The sequence below is a fragment of the Hyla sarda genome, chromosome 2, assembly GCF_029499605.1.
Source record: "Hyla sarda isolate aHylSar1 chromosome 2, aHylSar1.hap1, whole genome shotgun sequence".
Classification (NCBI taxonomy): domain Eukaryota; kingdom Metazoa; phylum Chordata; class Amphibia; order Anura; family Hylidae; genus Hyla; species Hyla sarda.
The window spans coordinates 330,324,301-330,346,062 of record NC_079190.1 but is presented as its reverse complement, the minus strand read 5'-3'; the positions used below and the strand labels follow the sequence as shown (position 1 = coordinate 330,346,062).

Genomic DNA, 21,762 nt, shown 5'->3' with positions numbered 1-21,762 from the left:
AAATAGCATGTCTAACCTCTAACTCTCGAAGCACAGGATGATCCTCTATTCCAGGAAATAGCACTCTCATGGCGTAGGTACGATAATCCAGGTAAGGGATACCAGAGCGATCCAGATCACTAGTTAATTCATTGATATCAGTCTGTAATTCTGCAAAAGCTGGAAATAAAGGAGACAAATACTTAATTCCAAAGGTCTGCACAGGTTGCATGGGATGTTCTATAGCAGAGTATAGCAGCTGCAGGATCAACCAATCATTTCAATCATATACAAGAACCTAGAATTATACTCCTAGAATGGCTTCGCCATTACTAAAACGTATGGATACCAATATGATGATGGGCATATATTAATAAAATAAAATTGTACAATATAACATTAAAGATTGACATGAATGATAACTTTGACTAGAATAATCACTGAAAACAAACACCATGGCCAGACTACACAAGGGTTGGTTGCAGTCTGTGACCATGAATATATCTGTACATCATGTTTAGATATATTGTAGCAATAAAGAGCAATAGTTGTAGATGTGGCCCTTAAAGGGGTATTCCTCCCCTAGACATCTTATCTCCTATTCAAAGGATAGGCTGCAGCACCCCAGACATTCCGTGCACTTTGCTCCCTGCCGGATGACTGGAGATGCGGAGGCTAGCCCACTTGTGATGCCCCCACAATGCAAGTGTATGGGAGGGGGCGTGACGGCCGTGACTTGTATTAAGGGGGCGTGGCAGTGATGTCACGAGCCTCTGGCGCTGCACCCGACGCTCTAAACAAACGCGGGGTGCAGCAGGGAGATCGCGGGGGTCCCCAGCAGCTGGACCCCCGCAATAAGACTTCTTATTCCATATCCTTTAGATAGGGAATAAGATGTCTAGGGGTGCATAGGGGTGGATAGCTGTCACGCCCCCTCCCGTAGGCTTGCATTGAGGGGCGAAGCGTGACGTCACACGGGGCAAAGGCGTGACGTCACACGCCGCCGGCCTTGCGGTCGACTGTAATCAGACCCGGAGCGAACACGCTCCGGGCACTGATTACAAACGGGGTGCCGCGTGCATGATCCCGCAATCAGGCATCTTATCCCCTATCCTTTGGATAGAGGATAAGATGTGTAAGCACCGGAGTACCCCTTTAAGAGTCTATTTATTTAATAATCCCAATGATAATTTAAAGGCATATTCCAACTTAAAACGCTTATCTCAATTCATAGAAATGCATAGAGGGACTCTCCTGTTTGATCTCTGTCACTAATTCGCTAAGTATTCCAGCTGCTTAATATTTTGTAGTAACACATGATACATTCTCGTACATGTGTTGCCATCTTTACCTAACCTTTGTCCACTCTGCACTAGTATAAGGTCAACCGTATTATTGTTCAGCTAGTTAAAGTCACAGACAGCAGATGGCAGCTATTTATCCACTTGCTCGCTGTCCAGTGAAATGTATAGAGATCCCAGATCAGTGATCAGCTGCTGAAACAAAACCCTTTTACATGTTTGATTGTTGTTCAGCTCAACAGAACATGTGCAAAAACAAAAGAAGACACATTTAATACAGTGATCCAATCTGTAGGAACAAAATCAATAATACATTAAACGTTGGGACAGAAAGTCTCTTTCCGTATTAGAGGAAACATAAACCTATGACCTTGGCTCAGAATCTGGTGATGGAATGTGCCATAGACAGTGTTTCTTCTAAGCTGTGAGCTCCGGAATATAAAGTCAAACTACATAATAATGAGGATCAACGAGATCAATAACTCTACCTGTCTGTAGGATTTGGAATGTTTAACCTTTTCTAGGGCTCATTGCTTAAATGGAACAGTGGTTGTGGACACCTGAAATTCGTCAGTACTTTAAATTTTTACCTTCTTTACATTCAAGGGCCACCCGAGACTCCAGGTTGTCCATCTGCATCTGTAACCTCTTCAGAGTAAGGTCATTTTCTCTGGATTTGCGTTTGTATGCAATGAGCACAATAATGACAATGATCAGAAGAAGGCTTCCACCAGCGGCTATGCTGACAATGGCGGGAAGTGTTAGGAGGCTGTCTGAAATCACATTGACAGATCCAGGCGAGAATACCATTCCTCCGACATGAACCTAGTAAGACAGAAAATTCTTTGAATATCCAAAAATGTCCGTATGTGAAGGAATCTCCCAACTGTGTAAATGTTTTGCAGTGCTAAAACTCGTCTGATTTAGCCTCCTACTTGTTTGCTTATTCTGTTACGGCTTAAAAGGTGAGCAGGAAGGTAGGGTAAGTGGCCTTGCAGGTAAATCTAGAGTAGACAATGCCTCAGGTAACACTGTTTTCTGATGTCCAATACAGTTTATGATTTATAATACACTATCCTGTATAATTCCAGATTCTATTTTGTAACTGTTGCATATACGCTATCATTATACAAAACAGCAATGCCCTGATTACCTAGCTTATAGGTGAGTCAAAGAGCATTTTCATAAAAAAGAACATGATTGAAAGATGGGAGGGAATGTGCCTTTCCAAATATCTCAATGAAGACTAAAGCGATGTTTACACAGCGGAAAATGTGCGGAATACCTGCCCGGAAAACAATGGATATTCTGCCGATTTTAGGACCGTTTGGAAAACAATGCATTTTTATCAATTATGTGGACGGCAAAATCAGGATTTCTGAGGCAGACGTTTCCACCATTCCGCCGTGTGCACGGTCCGGAAAAATCCCATAGAAATTTCCGAGCTGAATTGGAAATTCCGACCTAAATATTTCCGCAGAATTCGGCTTAAAAATTCTGCCGTGTGAACATAGCCTTATAGTAACTGCATAAGGGGTGGATTTTCTATTAATTTTCTATGCAGATTCCCACACGGAAAATCTGTAGCTGATGCAGATCAATCTCATGCACACACACTGGACATTTTCCATGTGGAAGTTCAAGTTTCCCACAGAAAACCTGTGGATTTTTAAATGGGAAACGTCAATTTCTGCTGTAGAAAGATTATCTGTTGTGGATTTTCCCTACTGACTTTTCAAAATAGATTGGTCAAAATCTTCAAACAACTTGCACATTTTTGCTGTGTATGATGTGTGGCTCTGTAGATTACTGTTTATAAGCCTCCAGAGATGGAACATTGTAATGACATGACTACTGCAGTGGTCATGTGTCAGAACACTATTACTGATACTATTAGAAAAATACAGGCAGCGGACCAGCGAAGGCCCAGAAAAGGAGTATCAGGGTACTTGTAAGGGAAGTACATTTTATTATTTTACATGATTTGCTGTTCTTTAATAGTTCGAATATGCCACTGCAGATTTTCTTGTGGCTTTCTACAGAATCCACCCCCTAGGAAGCAGTTTTGGCCCAGATATCTTAGGAGGAGGTCACCCCAGTGCTTTCTGCCCTATCTAGGCCCTTAGTGGCTTATCAGGGCAAAAGGGTACAGCTAATGGCACGGCAGCCCAACATGGAAAAGACACTCCCCAAGAGAAGGAGGGAGTGAGACAAGGAGCAATGGAGATTAGACTCACTACTACAGCGAGGAGGAGAGGGGAAGTAACCAGTGTGAAGAGTACAGGACATCACACAAGCAGACACCAACAAAATCATGGTCAAGTGATCATTCCAGCTACAGACAGTACATTAGTATGTGAATAATCTACCTGCAAGAAAACCATTTTTTATATCAGACAAACTCTTTAAATATGTTGGAAGAAGCAACTTACAGTCACTTTGTGTTGTCCAGTGAGGTTAGGTGATTCGCAAAGGAGCTGTGTCTCAGATACAGTGACTGCACATGAAATATCACCAATCAACACAGTGTAATTCAGCTTCACCCCTCCTGCAGCAGGTGGACAAATGTTTTTCCCCTATAGAGAAAGAACAGATAACATATGGTGACATAAGCTGTAGTGTTACCCTATATGAATCATAACCACACTGAGCCTGGTTGATGACTCTGTACTGTCTACTAATACCATACCTCTTATGTACTTTGCCTCTTACCTTCAGTATTATAGGAGAACCAGGCTTCTGTTCAAGGACACCTGTGGTGCTAAGGAGTTCAAAAGTTGGGTTGGGGTAATAGATGAATTTGGTGTTATTGAAGATCAATAGAGACTGCACATTATTGAAGATAAAGCCAAACTCGTCTGGTCTCTCCACAGCATCCAGCCCCGGGCGATACTCCGGTGTTAGGGCAGGGGCCCAGCATGTCAGACATGTAGCATTTACATTCTTACACACCTGATGGAATAAAACGTGCAGTTGTCTTTAAGCCAAAATAAATGAAGAATACAATAAATAAATACCTAGCTACATGCTCTACATTTTTGTGCTCCAATGCACCAGGTAAGGTTAGGTTTTGCTTAGTTTAATTCATGAAAAGATGGCATGGCTAGAGGGATGTATACTAATAAAAAGGCTAATTTCTGGCACAATATTTGTAGCAAGCTGTACAATAAAAGCAGAAGCATAAATGACTGTGCATGTTGCATCTGGACAAGGACTTACTAATCACCAAATAGTAAATACCACAAAAAATACACCTCACACAATACAGACTTCTAGATGACCGGTATTGCTAGTATCTGCAATAGTTTTCACATGTGCCCCAACAATAAGCAGAAGGAAGAGAAGAATTTGCAGCTCAAGGACTAAAAAATATATGAGTGAAGAGGAGTTAAAAATAAATTCATTATATAGAATAAAAGAAACAATCAAATGCATATACACAGTCCACCCACATGGTCCTTGTGGGTGGTTATGGCAAGATGAATGTACAGATAATGCAAAGAAAAAATATATATATATTTTTATTTGTACATTCAACTTTGCATTATTTGTACATTCATCTTGCTATAACCACCCTCAAGGGCCCTGTGGGTGGACTGTGCATATGCATTTGATTGTTTCTTTTATTCAATATAAATTAATTAATACATTTTTAACTCCTCTTCACCTTCATATATTTTTATACCTTGAGCTCCAAATCCTTCTCTTTTTTCTGTTTAACCTTATTGCATTTAGGGTATTGGTGTAACATTTGGCCAGCTCGGTCTAACTCAATCTTGATCTGTGAGCTTCGCATCAATCCTCCTTTTGAATAAACAGAATGAAAAAGTAAAAATTCAATTTCCATCAGTACTGCTCATGGACACTAGGTGGTGCTATGCTCTCTAAAACCTACACAAAAACCAAGGCAATGACCTAACAGGAGTGACCTTGTCAGAGAACAATAAACATGATCAAAGGTGTCCCGTTTTCTTTACAAATTATTTTCTTTTCAGCAGTTTTCAGATCATATTTTCTTGATGTTTTCATGTAATTCTAGCAAGGAAAAACATAAGTCTTTTTGCTATAAGAAAGAGTTGTTTGCCTGCCAGGCACATACATTTACTGATTCCTTGCCGTTATACTTCACACGTATTCTTGGTTCCTGTATGATGTCAAGGTTGGTACCAATGACAGTCAGAGAAGTGTGACCACTGTGGAAGAGAAAAGAAAAAAAAGCAGACGATTATTATTTTTTTTTAGACAAAAACTGGTATAAAAACAGAAACAATACATAGTATCTCCAGGCACATGTACCGTATGTCTTCTTCAATCGCTCCCTATTGCTATGCATGGCTGATGGCTGTAACGCTAGAGATGTTAGATATGCATCGCCCATTACAGTCAACTAAAGTGCTACTAATCTGATCTGCTGTGTTAGATGCTATTGTTACTACAGTGGTCCCGGTGACCTGAAGTTTATGGCATGAAACATCACGTCTGATGGGATGTTACACTGTAGAACGCTTTCTCCAGAGATGATGATTATTATTTTTTATCTTGCATTAGGTAATATTTGCGTGTACAATGTCAGAATTGTTGGGATAAAAATTGACTAGTTACCGGTATGTGGCCATCGGTAGGGATCAGCATTGTGAAGCATGGTCATAGTAAATATTACAGAGTGATAAGAAGTAATAAATCATGGCCATGCCTTTTTGGGTCTTTTCTCTATTAAATTGGCATTTCTCTCTCCTATCTATTGTGCTAGAAGAGCTGTGTGCTCTGATCTAATCTGATGCTCCCAAATGCTGCCCCCCCCCCCACATGCTGTTTCACTAAGCTTCAGCCGCATCTCCCTCTTTTTTGTTTGTTATTTACTGTAATATTCTACGCAGGAATTGCCTGCTTTCTCTGGCTCAGGTTCCAGAAATGGTGTCACAATTCAGCCTGTCCCCAATGTAAAATACTTCTCCTTTTTAAAATCCAAAAGATCAACTGGAAACCATAAGTTCAACGTCAAAAGTAATGATGTCTGCCAACCTTGAATAGTATCCTACTGGAGCTTCCTAAGACTGTGAGATGCCCATTATTGCATTTGAGCTGACTCAGCACAAATGATGTATTGTACGTGAGTTACTACATTTTATTACTACAATATATAATGTTAACCAGCATTACCTGTCAACACATGGCAGAATCACTAAAACTCGTGTCAAGAATGATTAGAAGTCAATGGGTAGGTTAAAGCAGGCACGTCCTCGGTTGTGGCTTGCTTCCTTCCTGCTCTTTATTATACTTACAGTATATATACCCACCACAGTTGATGTTATGCACGTAGTGTGGCTAAGCCAGTGTTTCCCAGCCAGGGTGCCTCCAGATGTTGCAAAACTACAACTCCCAGCATGCCTGGACAGCCGAAGGCAGTCCAGGCATGCTGGGAGTTGTAGTTTTGCAACATCTGGAGGCACCCTGGTTGGGAAACACTGAGCTATGCTATCTGCTTGTATAAAGTCCAGTCCACTTTTTTTCATACAAGATTCAACAACACTTTATGAGATTTCTCAGTTACCCTTTTATGTTAGAAATGCTTGTGTTACTGTGTGTTAACAGAAAATGCAGTAAAATATGACTTCACGTATGAATTCTATTCTTTATCCTATAAAAAGTGTCATATCAAAAACCCAAGAAGAATATGACGACGCCTTAACCATGAAGGAGTCCATACAAATCAATAACATTACTGTGCAGAATGATGGCTCGGTAGCTCCAGATCCATATAATCGCTGGCCAGAATCAATGCAAACACTTGAGATCAATAGAATTTTGACACGAGAATGTATATTTGCTGATATTTATTTGTACACTTTATGAGGCCATTATTTTGATTTACTCACAGGGGTACATAAAGCGAGAGGAAGAAGACATCTGGTAACTGGCCACTGATACTAATTCTTTTGTGTAATGCAATATCATGCTGCCATAAGCGGTGTCATAGTATATCAAAACGTGACCTTCTCTTCCCTTATCTAAGAACCATATGACCGAAAACCAGCAGTGCTGACTGGCCTTGTCTAATACAGATCTTTTATATTCACTTGGGAGGATAAGCCATTTACAAAACCATTGCATGATAACATTGATGTATACAAACACAGATTCATTCTCCCTGGATCTTTTAAATGTTCCAAATTGTTTCCTTGGCAATAATATTGGATTTTTTTTAATGAAGATTAAAGGGGTATTCCAGGAAAAAACTTTTTTTTATATAACTGGCTCCAGAAAGTTAAACAGATTTGTAAATGACTTCTATTAAAAAAATCTTAATCCTTCCAATAATTATCAGCTGCTGAAGTTGAGTTGTTGTTTTCTCTCTGGCAACAGTGCTCTCTGCTGACATCTCTGCTTGTCTCGGGAACTGCAAAGAGTAGAAGAGGTTTGCATAGGGATTTGCTCCTAAACTGGAGGGTTCCCGAGAAAAGAAAAGAACAACTCAACTTCATCAGCTCATAAGTACTGAAAGAATTAAGATTTTTTTTAATAAAAGTAATTTACTAATCTGTCTTTCTGGAGCCAGTTGATATATAAAAAAAAAGTTTTTTCCTGGATAACCCCTTTAAGAAAACATCTGCAATCATAGTATTTTCCATCTAACTTTTCAGAATGTCTGATAAAGGGGTACTCCGGTGAAAAACACTTTTTTTTCATATAAACTGGAAAGTTAAACAGATTTGTATATTATGTCTATTAAAAAATCTTAATCTTTCCAGTACTTATCAGTTGGGAGTTGAGTGGTTCTTTTCTGTCTGTCCACAGTGCTCTCTGCGGACACCTCTGTCCATGTCAGGAACTGTCCAGAGCAGGAGCAAATCCCCACAGCAAACCTATCCTGCTCCTGGAAGGGTTAAGATTTTTTAACAAAAGTAATTTTTAAATCTGTTTAACTTTCTGCCAACAGTTGATTTGAAAAAAATTGGTTTCGACCGGAGCTCTCCTTTAAGTACTTTTAAAGATGCGACAAACGTCTATAGGCCGGACCTCATCTTTTTAACACTATAGACATAATGATCACTAGTTCTGGATGTGAATTGTATTTCATAACCTTTGTACCTATACACAGCTTGAAGCCCCATGTACATGACTGCATTAGGGCGCCATACCCCAGAATATGGAGCATCCAAAGACTTCATACATAGGTTCTTTCTTTGAGATTCAGTAAAAATTTACTGTTTAATCAGATACCATATTATGGAAAATCTGTGTGATGGTGGAACATGAATTTATGTATATTTGTAATATAAATGGATTTAAAAAAATGTGTATATTTTGGGGTGAAAAAAATGCTGTCCCTGCAGCAGTTGCCTGTGTTTCTCTGTGAGAAGACCACATACAGGAAGTTTGGGCAGGACAAGCAGGGCTCTGTGCAGACTCCAGGCTTGTCAATCATCCTGATGTGTGAGCCCGGAGCATGTCACAGAGCCTAGCTGCACAGAGCCCTGCTTGTCCTCAGTGCCCAGAGCCCTGCTTGTCCTCAGTGCCCAGAGCCCTGCTTGTCCTCAGTGCCCAGAGCCCTGCTTGTCCTCAGTGCCCAGAGCCCTGCTTGTCCTCAGTGCCCAGAGCCCTGCTTGTCCTCAGTGCCCAGAGCCCTGCTTGTCCTCAGTGCACAGAGCCCTGCTTGTCCTCAGTGCCCAGAGCCCTGCTTGTCCTCAGTGCCCAGAGCCCTGCTTGTCCTCAGTGCCAAGAGCCCTGCTTGTCCTCAGTGCCCTGCTTGTCCTCAGTGCACAGAGCCTTGCTTGTCCTCAGTGCACAGAGCCTTGCTTGTCCCAGTGCACAGAGGCCTGCTTGTCCCCAGTGCACAGAGCCCTGCTTGTCCTCAGTGCACAGAGCCCTGCTTGTCCTCAGTGCACAGAGCCCTGCTTGTCCCCAGTGCACAGAGCCCTGCTTGTCCCCAGTGCACAGAGCCCTGCTTGTCCCCAGTGCACAGAGCCCTGCTTGTCCTTAGTGCACAGAGCCCTGCTTGTCCTCAGTGCACAGAGCCCTGCTTTTCCTCAGTGCCCAGAGCCCTGCTTGTCCTCAGTGCACAGAGCCCTGCTTGTCCTCAGTGCACAGAGCCCTGCTTGTCCTCAGTGCCCAGAGCCCTGCTTGTCCTCAGTGCCCAGAGCCCTGCTTGTCCTCAGTGCCCAGAGCCCTGCTTGTCCTCAGTGCCCAGAGCCCTGCTTGTCCTCAGTGCCCTGCTTGTCCTCAGTGCCCAGAGCCTTGCTTGTCCTCAGTGCACAGAGCCTTGCTTGTCCTCAGTGCACAGAGCCCTGCTTGTCCCCAGTGCACAGAGCCCTGCTTGTCCCAGTGCACAGAACCCTGCTTGTCCCCAGTGCACAGAGCCCTGCTTGTCCTCAGTGCACAGAGCCCTGCTTGTCCTCAGTGCACAGAGCCCTGCTTGTCCTCAGTGCACAGATCCCTGCTTGTCCTCAGTGCCCAGAGCCCTGCTTGTCCTCAGTGCCCAGAGCCCTGCTTGTCCTCAGTGCCCAGAGCCCTGCTTGTCCTCAGTGCACAGAGCCCTGCTTGTCCTCAGTGCACAGAGCCCTGCTTGTCCTCAGTGCACAGAGCCCTGCTTGTCCTCAGTGCACAGAGCCCTGATTGTCCTCAGTGCACAGAGCAGGGCTTGCACACAGACACACAGGCAATAGCTGCAGGGACAAAAAATATACACATTTTTTAACCAATGTATATCACAAATATACATATAATGTTATTTTCTACATTATAATAAAAGTTTTTGATAATGACAGGTACTTAAAGGCCTACAAAATTCTTGGAGTAAAAAGGTTGGAATATATATTTGTTCCTCGTCTTGGGGGGTGGGGATGGAGGAGACATGACCCAACTCCATGCTTTCCATACATAGCTAAATTCTGTGAATGTGCACATTAAATTGTCCTCAGTGCCCAGAGCCCTGCTTGTCCTCAGTGCCCAGAGCCCTGCTTGTCCTCAGTGCCCAGAGCCCTGCTTGTCCTCAGTGCCCTGCTTGTCCTCAGTGCCCAGAGCCTTGCTTGTCCTCAGTGCACAGAGCCTTGCTTGTCCTCAGTGCACAGAGCCCTGCTTGTCCCCAGTGCACAGAGCCCTGCTTGTCCCAGTGCACAGAACCCTGCTTGTCCCCAGTGCACAGAGCCCTGCTTGTCCTCAGTGCACAGAGCCCTGCTTGTCCTCAGTGCACAGAGCCCTGCTTGTCCTCAGTGCACAGATCCCTGCTTGTCCTCAGTGCCCAGAGCCCTGCTTGTCCTCAGTGCCCAGAGCCCTGCTTGTCCTCAGTGCCCAGAGCCCTGCTTGTCCTCAGTGCACAGAGCCCTGCTTGTCCTCAGTGCACAGAGCCCTGCTTGTCCTCAGTGCACAGAGCCCTGCTTGTCCTCAGTGCACAGAGCCCTGATTGTCCTCAGTGCACAGAGCAGGGCTTGCACACAGACACACAGGCAATAGCTGCAGGGACAAAAAATATACACATTTTTTAACCAATGTATATCACAAATATACATATAATGTTATTTTCTACATTATAATAAAAGTTTTTGATAATGACAGGTACTTAAAGGCCTACAAAATTCTTGGAGTAAAAAGGTTGGAATATATATTTGTTCCTCGTCTTGGGGGGTGGGGATGGAGGAGACATGACCCAACTCCATGCTTTCCATACATAGCTAAATTCTGTGAATGTGCACATTAAATTTACCTCAAATGCCTCTACAACTTCAGTTCCTTTTTTTGATACACCCGTTCTAGTTGAAAATGATCAAGCAGTTAAAGAGACAGACAGTAATTCGGTACTTCACAGAAAGTTTTCACCTGCGGCCGATGAAAGGTTCGCTCCCTGGCAGTCAGATGCTGAGGGTGCAACGTATGGTCGACTCGGAGGATAAACTCTCCAAAACGTGGCTACCCTAGAGAATTACTCAGACAAGAAAAGTCTAGGGTGATGACTCTGGATCGCCAGAAACTTCTGTATCCCCCCCAAAAAAATGTAATTGAGTGCCCATATTCCGTTTGTCTCTACTTTCAATGAGCACTCTAAGGTAATAGGGAGCGCACTTAAACATTGGAATCTTTTGAAAACATGCTTTCAGAGTATTCCGGAATTCCAGGAGCGTCTTTTGCTGTCCTACAGACATCCTCCTAGTCTGAAGGACAACCTTGTAAAAGCAGATGTTTCTTTGAAAATTGCTCCACAGAGATATCTTACTGTCAGGGGTAGGGGCTCCTACCTTTGTTGCAAATGTGTAAATTGTGGATATATGGACAAGGGACCTGTGTTCATACATCCACAATCTGGTAGACAACATGCTCTGAAACATTACCTAACGTGCACGTCCAACTTTTTCATATACGTCTTGACCTGCCCATGTGGTCTCCTCTATGTGGGGGAGACCAGATGGGACCTTAAGAGCAGGATGAATCAACACCGGTACAGCATTCCCGAGAAAATGCACCGATTTACGGGTTGCCAAACATTTTTCGTATGCTGGCCATACAGAAAGGGATTTGAGATTTACCCTCGTGGATCACATTCCCCCCTTAAAACGTGGAGGTGAATGCATTAGTATTCTTAAGCGGAGGGAACTTAAATGGATTTACGATTTACAGTCTTTAAAGCCCAAGGGCCTCAATGTTGACTTTACTGTGACTTCTCAGATATACAATGTCTAGGCCATTATGTTACTGCTATTCCTATCTTTGCTCCGGACTGACTAAGATTAATGTATTGTGTATCTGAATATCTATTTATTACAAATTTTCTTGGACAGCGATGTGCATGGTTGGGGAGACCTGCATTCCCTGTGATGCGCTGGGTGCCGTTCTGGTCATGTGACTGTCACATGGTGGATGACGTTGCCGTCTCGATCATGTGACCATGGGCCTCGTGACCGGTGATGTACATGCATCATGATTCGCTATTGGCTCGCTGGATCATACACGGTAGCACCGATCATGGCACCATGCGGAAGATCTCCTGCATGCGACTTTGTTTACAAACATAGGCTGGTAAGAACAATATGCCACGACTCCTATCCTTCCATTTGCATTAGTGTTTGATTATTGTCAGCTGCTATAGTTATCTATATTATGAATGTTTTTCCAGTTTTTTATCACTCTGTCACTATGCACTAAGTTTTACTATGATGTCACAGTTGGATACTTTTGTAGTATCCCTTATTATACACTTATGTATTATGATTATGCACTTGTCACTTTAATTATGTATCATGTATGTTAATGATTTGATCACATGCATATGTCTATTTAAACTTATTTGGATCACTTGCACTGTGACTTGAGAAAGGTCCACTTTTTAGCTAGATTAAAAGCTTCATTTTTGCTACTGTGGTGTGCTGCAGTCATCTCTATTCATCTATAAATATATATATATAATATATATATATATATATATATATATATATATATATATATATATATATATTGTGACGACCCGTCTTGGGGATTACCTCTGGGATCGTCCTGGTCACTTGCCACGGGACACGTTCCTCACAATAACACCACAGACCACAGTTTTGCATACAAGTCTGGCTCCTCGCCAGCTTTATTTCCACAGGTTGCAGGTAAAACAAAACTTAAACAGGAACAAAATAAAGTCCTAGACCGTCTGGTCACTGACTACACATATCAGCATGCCCTGACTACGAACTGGTGAGCTACCCTCAGCCAGTTAAACATGTGTCTCCTGCAACCTGTTACTCACAGTTCACACCACTTCTTGGACCACTCGCAGCGCCTTCTGCGTGTTACCTAAACAGGGTCCGTGTGTCTCCCCCTCTAACAGCCAGCATACTGTTTCCCAGGGAGATCCCCAACTATTCTGTTTCCTTTCCTTTTAAACACACTTCCCCTTCCTGATATCTCATTAATCAGGCCACAGGTGGATTCTCCAGAGTTAGCAAGGGAAATACACCCTTTCCTTGCCACACTGCCACATATCTCCCCCCCCCCCTCTGCTCAGACCACCGGGAAGGAGCATTTTTATTCAAAAGGCAGAGTCCAACTGCCTTTCCTTTTCCTTGGACAACTTTTGTCCCATAGTCTCTGAAGTCCTTTACTTTTTTCTTCCAGACTTTTACCAGCCACCAATTGCAAGTCTCTCGGTCACACCTCTCCAGTACCAGGTTCTTCACCCTGGTGTGGGCAGGGTTCTTGAAATTAAGGAGAGAGAGGACCGATGCTTCGAACCTTTGTCTTCTTCTGGCTTGCCGGACCTCTGCCTCTGCTTCAGAGAATCTTTCGGCCTCAGTGGCTTCACCAACTACTGTCTTGTTCTCTGTAGCTTCAGAGGACCTCCGACCCGAGTCCATCTCAGTTTCAACTTTAGAGGACTTCCCACCTGGTTTCACCACAGTTTTGACTTCAGTGCATTTCTCACATGGTTTCACCTCATCCCTTCCAGCTTTCTCTTCAGGGGAACCAGCTTCCTCAGGTTTGGCTTCAGAGTCTTTGGCTCCTTCAGATTCTTGTGTAGAATCAGCTTCTCCTACTGTTTGGCTCTTCTCTGCAGCTTCTTCAGGCTTACTCTTCTCTTCACCTGTAGCTTCAGTTGTGCCATTCTCTTTACTCATAGCTTTTGAGGTTGACTCTGGTTTAGCTTCTGCTTCAGGGGATTTCTCTGCCTCAGCATTACTTTCAGAATTTTTGGTCTGCTCAGGTTCAGAGGATTTCCCGCCTGACTCCTCCTTAGTCTCCACTCTCCACTTCAGAGAATTTCACACCAGGTTTCAGCTCAGTCCTAGCTTCAGAGGACTACTTACAGGGCTTCACCTAAATCTTAGCATTAGAGGATTTTTTACCGGGCTTCAGAGAAAGCATCCCTGTATCCCGTAACTTCTGCACAAGAAGCCTTTCTTGAGCCAATTCCCCCATAGCTTGGTCTCTGCTCTCTTTTATAACTTCCTGGTTATCTTCCGTTTTCTCACATTTTCGCTGCTTACACTGGAGCTTAGCGGGCTTCATCCTCTCACTGTCAAGTCCCTGACAGTATCTTCCGAAGACAGCAATTGTTTCCTCAACTGTTCATTGTCCGCCAGAACAGCCACCTGCTCGTAGAGTGGTGCTCCCAGCAAAACCAAGGCAGCTACGTGGGACCTTCTGCGCATTTCGTTCTGCGCTTCCAGGCTCTCTTTTAAGATCTTCATGTCATCTTCCAGCTTTATATATTTTAGCTGCTCACTCTTGAGTTGTGCAGAGATCATCTTCTCACTGTCCAGCAACTGTTTCTTGGTCTTCTCTAACTCATTGATAAATTTTCCACTCTCACCAATCTGTTCAGATAGATCTGAGATCTCCTGTTGCAAGTTCTTGTTTTCATGTTTCAGAGTCTCAACTTGTTCCAGGGCCTCCTCATACTGCTCACGGAGCAAGTCATTGCCATGATGAGCAGATTGAAGAGCATGTGCAAGGGCATTCTTCGCCTTGACTTCCTCCTCAAGTTGTCTCTTAGCTTTAGAGACTCTCTCCAGATTGCTGGCAAGAGCCTCAACTTCAATCTTCATTTCATTCTTCTCTTTTTCTATTTTTTCCATGGCTACCAGCCTAGCCTTGTAATCACTCCGCAGAGCCTGATATGCACCATGTAGAAGACTCACTTCTTCTTCCTGGAATGACATCCGCTAGGCCAGACTCTCCACTTCCCTCTCCTTGCTGATCACAAGACCCTGGGAGTGGGACAGTTCATCCTGCAGAGCCACAAACTCCCTTTTGTGATGCTCCATGACTTTTTCCAGCTGAAGCCTCGCTTCTTGCTCTTTCTTAAAGTCAGCAAGTGATTTGTCCTTCTCTGTCAAGCGATGTACCTCTTTTTCTTTCTCCATCAACTTCACAGAAACCATCTGCAGGGATTCTTCCAGATTCTGGATCTGCTCCAGTTTTTTTCCAAGGCCAGCTTGTCTTTTCTGAGACCTTTTACTGACAGCGGTCTCCTCACTCTCGCTGTTAGACCTTGAGACATCCTCTGGTCCTCTGTCAAACACTCGACCCAGCTCTACTCCCCTTTTTCGGGGTTGCGGCCACTTGTGCCTCATTATTATCATCAACAACAGGTGCCACTGACACCTGGCACTCTTCCTCTCCCACCACGTTGGCAACTCTGGAGACTCTTGCTAAACACTCCCGTCGGACCGGCAATCCCTTGGCGGTAAGTTTGTTGCCCCTAGCAACAACTTCAATGGCTCTGGGCACCAGCGAATCCGGGTGATTCCCAAACAGTTCCTCTGAACTGTCTCTCGGCTCCTTGGCAGACTTTTCTTTTGTCTTGTCACAGTCTCTCCATGGACTGGAAAAAACTACTAGGGTTCCTGGGTCTGCAACAATAGGTGGTCCAGCGGTTCGACCTTCCTGGTTACGACCTCTCTCTAGTTCAGACACCACATCTTCTTCACTTAGGACTCTGTCTGACCGTAAGCGCAGCCCCCAGCTCCACCGGTACTCTTTTCCGGAGTTTTGGTTTTTCCACAGCCATCTCTGTTGCTTCTATTCCAGTCACCTCTTTAACTTGACTCGCAGACTGTTCTTCAGCTCCCCTAGTGGTCTGGCACACTCCCACCTGACATATACCTAGTGTCTGCTGACACTCCCCATCCTCAGCCTCCGCAGAGTTACTGTCCCCTGCTATGTGGTGTAAATCAATTGTTGTGAGCCTATCAGGTGTTCCTGCTCTAGTCACCTGACTATCTTCCCACAACTGCTGAAAAAATGGAAAATCCTTCCCCAGCACTACTTCATACTCTAAGGTAGGCTCAATTGCAACCTTGCGACTTATGGTACCATAGGGAGTAGACATACACACATTAACTGTTTTATAACCCAAGATACCGGCTTGTATAGACACTACAGCAGGGTCTGGCTTTCTGCAGCTGGTCTTTACCAGACTTATTACACATTTTGGATCTAACAAAACCATCATCTTTTTACCTTCTATTTCCAGCTCACACAGGCTTTCTTTTGTCCTGCGAGAGGTAGCGGGATCGATGCCCGCATCCGCCACCAAAATGTGACGACCCGTCTTGGGGATTAGCTCTGGGATCGTCCTGGTCACTTGCCACGGGACACGTTCCTCACAATAACACCACAGACCACAGTTCCACATACAAGCCTGGCTCCTCGCCAGCTTTAGTTCCACAGGTTGCAGGTAAAACAAAACATAAACAGGAACAAAATAAAGTCCTAGACCGTCTGGTCACTGACTACACATATCAGCATGCCCTGACTACGAACTGGTGAGCTACCCTCAGCCAGTTAAACATATGACTCCTGCAACCTGTTACTCACAGTTCACACCACTTCTTGGACCACTCGCAGCGCCTTCTGCGTGTTACCTAAACAGGGTCCGTGTGTCTCCCCCTCTAACAGCCAGCATACTGTTTCCCAGGGAGATCCCCAACTATTCTGTTTCCTTTACTTTTAAACACACTTCCCCTTCCTGATACCTCATTAATTAGGCCACAGGTGGATTCTCCAGAGTTAGCAAGGGAAATACACCCTTTCCTTGCCACACTGCCACAAATATTATATATATATATATATATATATATATATATATATATATCTATATATCTATAGATCTCCGATATGAACTATATGTGATGCTTAGAGTGCTTAGAACATTTCAGTCATAGATGATGCAAGTTTAACCTTTAATTCTCATTTTCAGTTCTTCTATTCATAGTGTATGATGCTTAAAATGCATTCCATAGCATTGCACTGGGTTTCATTGTAATATGTGAAAATCTATAAATTCCCTATTTATTAAGACACTGTGAGGGGACCTTATATGTTATGACGTTGTATTTAGTTAAGGCTTATGATGGAAAACATTCAGGGACCACATAAATGTCGCTGCAAACCTTCTCCAAAGGCTACTGCTTGCAATGTAAAGGTCACTATGTAATTGCAGTTCCCCTGGGTTAAGGCTACAAGATGCCATGAGATAACTAGACCCCATTCTCTTTCAAGGCTTATAGATCCAGATATTGAATCATGAAAATATTAAAGTTGTTTTATTCAGCTATGGGACTTGGTATTTTAAAAATATTATACAAACAGAAGTTTGTAATGCCACCATTTTTTAAAAACCTGTCACTGAACCCAAAACCCAAAAACGCCAAAAGAAAAAGAGCCAAGTGGGTTTGACATTTCATAATTCCATATTGACTTTCATTGACTGGCCATGCAGTTTTGTTTTTTTTAAAGAGAAAAACACAGTGCAGTTGTTGTGGTGTCTTTTGGGCACCTTCACAAACAAAAAAAAGTGGAAAGTTAGCTTTAAAGTCTGTGGACAACAAAGTAAAACCTGAGCTGGGTCTGCCGAGATTCATAGCAGATGGTGGGGGTCCTTCTATTGTAGCAGTCTGACAATAAACTATGTGCACTATTACAATGCCTTCAATTAGCATATTAGCTATAGTGAATAAGCTATCCTTTAGCTTAACAGGCAATACACATGCTAGGAATGATAAGTCAGGTGCAGGCCAAATGGTCACCTGCAAAGCTGATCCCAAATCTGTTGAGATTTCTTGTACCTTTGCATTCTATGGGGGCACAATGGCCCATATTACCATTCTGGGAAGAATAACAAGAATTACTGTACAATACATGTATGTAGCAACTAATACATGTAGCGAGTAAAACAAACAAATGTGACTTAGAACAGCAATGTCATTGTATTCCACAGTTAGCATACTATTTGAAGATGTTTTGAAAAATTCAGTTTGCATGTGACTAGACAGTCTTCTATTGCGCTAGAAAATATTTTAGTATTAGCAGTGGAAACTTACAAATGTGTGCTTGTTATCTTTGCAAAGCTCTAAAATCACTTAGATGCAATACTTGTGACTTAACCTGCCTCATTTATTAGGCTTGTGCCATGACATATTGCAGTGTCCTAAATGAATCACTTTGCTACTCTATACAGATGAAGTAGCGCAGCAATTTTTTTCATCTGTTAATAGCTCCCATTTTTGCTTTATGGTTGCACTTACAGTGACATTTGGCTTTGCTCCAAACAATTTCTGATTCTTTATATGTTTGGCGGTCATTTAGCTTTTTGGTTTTGTAAAAAAATAATTACAAATAAATAACAATTTTGAGTACACTTCGATAGATCAAATAATTTGTATTTGGAACTGGCAAATCTAGATGGCATTTAACTCAACACTGCAGGTACATGACAACCAACCAATCCATGAACAAGATGCAAGGCCTGAAAAGGTTCTAATAAGGCCTAGACAAAATTGTTGTACAACAAAATCATTCCTGTTCAGTTGAATGAAAGGGGTTCAATAGAAGACTGCCCCAGAAACACATAATTCATTATCTGTTGAAGTGACTGCTGCTATTTAAGATCAGTGTGACAATACAATACATAAAATTGTGTACCTAAAACAAAGTATTAACTTAAAATGCTTAATAGGAACATTCATATCCTACCTTGCAATGCTCCATTCAGGGTCGATGCGCAGTACCTTGGGGTCATCAATGTACTCAAACTGCAGGCTGCTCTCCAACTTAGCTTTGTCCACACTCACTGAAACAGGAACCGGCCCTAAGCCATGCAAGGAAGGAGCGGACACACAGACGATTTCATTCAGAGACCTCCTGCAACAACAAAAAATACCTTCATGTTTCCATGCCTCTGTGGTGCAAGATGAATAAACTGCTGAATAAAGCATACACATGTCAATAGGTCATACCTGCATCATGCTTGTATGCATGGCAGACAATTTCTGTTTTGTGCAGTTCCGTAGGAATCCGTTTAGACTGTATTTGCCTTGAGCACAATGTAAGTGTTCCAATAGTGGCAGTTGTCTAGATTATCAGCAACATCTTTGGGCTTCATATACCCCACAGATGCACAGGTGATACAAATCTTGCAAAATTAAAACTATATCTGTTTGCTATATTAAGAATTTTTCCAAATACAGTGATCCATTGAGTTACAATGGCCTCAGGTTATCATATTTTCAACATAGAAAACCATACTCAACATCCAATGCCAGAAATAGTGCAGATCAGTGACTCATATGAATGGCTGGAAGACCTGACCAATTAGAGTGGTATATGCAGACTTTATATGTAACGACTGGCTTGATTTGTAATGGTTAACTTGTCAACTTTCTTTAATCTTCATTTTATTTTATTTTTGAATTACATTTTAGGGCATTTGGATAAAATTACCAATTTATGGTTATGGTCCCAGGATAAAATGGATTTAATATACAATGTTCGTCCTGGAACCAATTAATATTGTAAATCATGGAACACTGTATACAATCATGGCCGTGAATGTTGGCACCCCTGACATTTTTCTAGAGAATGAAGTATTTCTCACAGAAAAGGATTGCAATAACACATGCTTTGCTATACGCAGGTTTATTCCCTTTGCGTGTATTGGAACTAAACCAAAAGAGGGAGGAAAAAAGCAAATTGGACATAATGTCACACCAAACTCCAAAAATGGGCTGGACAAACATATTGGCACCCTTTCAAAATTGTGGAAAAATAAGATGGTTTCAAGCATGCGATGCTCCTTTAAACTCGCCTGGGGCAAGTAACATGTGTGGGCAATATAAAAATCACACCTGAAAGCAGATAAAAAGGAGAGAAGTTCACTTTGCATTGTGTGTCTGTATGTGCCACACTAAGCATGGACAACAGAAAGAGGAGAAGATAACTGACCACTTGATAACCAAAATTGTGGAAAAATATCAACAATCTTAAGGGTACTAGTCCATCTCCAGAGATCTACATTTGTTTTTGTCCACAGTGCGCAACATTATCAAGAAGTTTGTAACCCATGGCACCATAGCTAATCTCCCTGCGTGGACGGAAGAGAAAAATTGATGAAAGGTGTCAACGCAGGATAGTCCGGATGGTGGATAAGCAGCCCCAAACAAGTTCCAAAGATATTCAAGCTGTCCTGCAAGATCAGTGAGCATCAGTGTCAGCACAAACTATCCGTCAACATCTAAATGAAATGCTATGGCAGGAGACCCGGGAGCACATCACTGCTGACACAGAGACCTAAAAAAGCAAGACTACATTTTGCCAAAATGAACTTAAGTAAGCCAAAATTCTTCTGGGAAAACGTGACGTGGACAGATGAGACCAAAATAGAGCTTTTTGGTAAAGCACATCATTCTACTGTTTACCAAAAATGGAATGAGGCCTACAAAGAAAAGAACACAGTACCTACAGTGAAATATGGTGGAGGTTGAATGATGTTTTGGGGTTGTTTTGCTGCCTCTGGCACTGGGTGCCTTGAATGTGAGCAAGGCATCATTAAATCTGAGGATTACCAATGGATTTTGGGTCGCACTGTACAGCCCAGTGTCAGAAAGCTGGCTTTGCGTCCGAGACCTTGGGTCTTCCGGCAGGACAATGACCCTAAACATACGTCAAAAAGCACCCAGAAATGGATGGCAACAAAGCGCTGGAGAGTTATGAAGTGGCCAGCAATGAGTCCAGATCTACATCCCATTGAACACCAGTGGAGAGATCTTAAAATTGCTGTTGGGAAAAGGAACCCGAGCAGTTTGCAAAGGAAGAGTGGTCCAATACAAGAAGTTTTGATGGTTATAGGAAGTTATTGATTTCAGTTATTTTTTCCAAAGGATGTGCAACCAAATATTAAGTTAAGGGTGCCAATAATTTTGTCCAGCCCATTTTTGGAGTTTGGTATGACAATATGTCCAATTTGCTTCTTACTCTCCCTTTTTTGGTTTAGATCCAATACACACAAAAGGAATAAACATGTGTATAACAAAACATGTGTTACTGCAATCCTTTTATGTGAGAAATACTTCATTTTCTATCAAAGCTTCAGGGGTGCCACCATTAATGGTCACAACTGTAGTTATAGTGCTCAATATTCCTTCTACACACACACACACACACACACACACACACACACTATGTCTCACAGTGCCCCCATTTACTGTATGCAATAAAAGGGAATCTGTCTTTTCTATATTATGCTCACATCTCAAGTGTCAAGGAGATAGTGCTGAGACACAAGATGCAAGCCTCTTCCCTCCCCCACCTCTCCCTACCATGGCTGATTGATGTACAGGCCCAGTGCTGAACGGCGAAGCTATAGATCAATTGTGCAGGGCAGGCTGGGTTGGGGAGGGCGAAGGCATGCATGCTGTGTCCTTGCACCACCTTCTTGACACATGAGTTTTGTTAGAGATACAGAGCTAACAGATTCCCCACTTAGTCATACAGTCAATACCCCAACTTATATCTCCAATGGACACTGTAAGACACAGAATGCAATCAGCCTAACTCTAATCAATTGACAAAAACACACAATTGATTCTTTGTTGATTTGTTTATGTTTTCTTTGCAGAAAAGAAAAAAATCTTTATGCTGGGTTCACATTGCATAAAGTTCCGTGCATATTATAATTCATGCACCAATTTTCCAGGAAGATGTGCCTGGGATATTTAAATTGTGGCCA

General features: G+C 42.7%; 1 protein-coding gene across 3 annotated transcripts in view; it reads right to left on the bottom strand.

Annotated features, from left to right (window-relative positions):
* The window catches only part of PLXNA2 (plexin A2), a 325,654-nt gene that overhangs the window by 36,552 nt on the left and 267,340 nt on the right, over positions 1 to 21,762 (bottom strand). For all 3 annotated transcript variants that reach the window (XM_056557949.1, XM_056557950.1, XM_056557951.1), the window contains 6 exons: positions 18,732 to 18,899; positions 5,380 to 5,473; positions 3,993 to 4,232; positions 3,713 to 3,856; positions 1,871 to 2,105; positions 17 to 159 (listed from right to left, as the gene is read on the bottom strand). In XM_056557949.1, the coding sequence (XP_056413924.1) occupies positions 17 to 159; positions 1,871 to 2,105; positions 3,713 to 3,856; positions 3,993 to 4,232; positions 5,380 to 5,473; positions 18,732 to 18,899 (1,024 nt within the window). The remainder of the gene's footprint in view (positions 1 to 16; positions 160 to 1,870; positions 2,106 to 3,712; positions 3,857 to 3,992; positions 4,233 to 5,379; positions 5,474 to 18,731; positions 18,900 to 21,762) is intronic.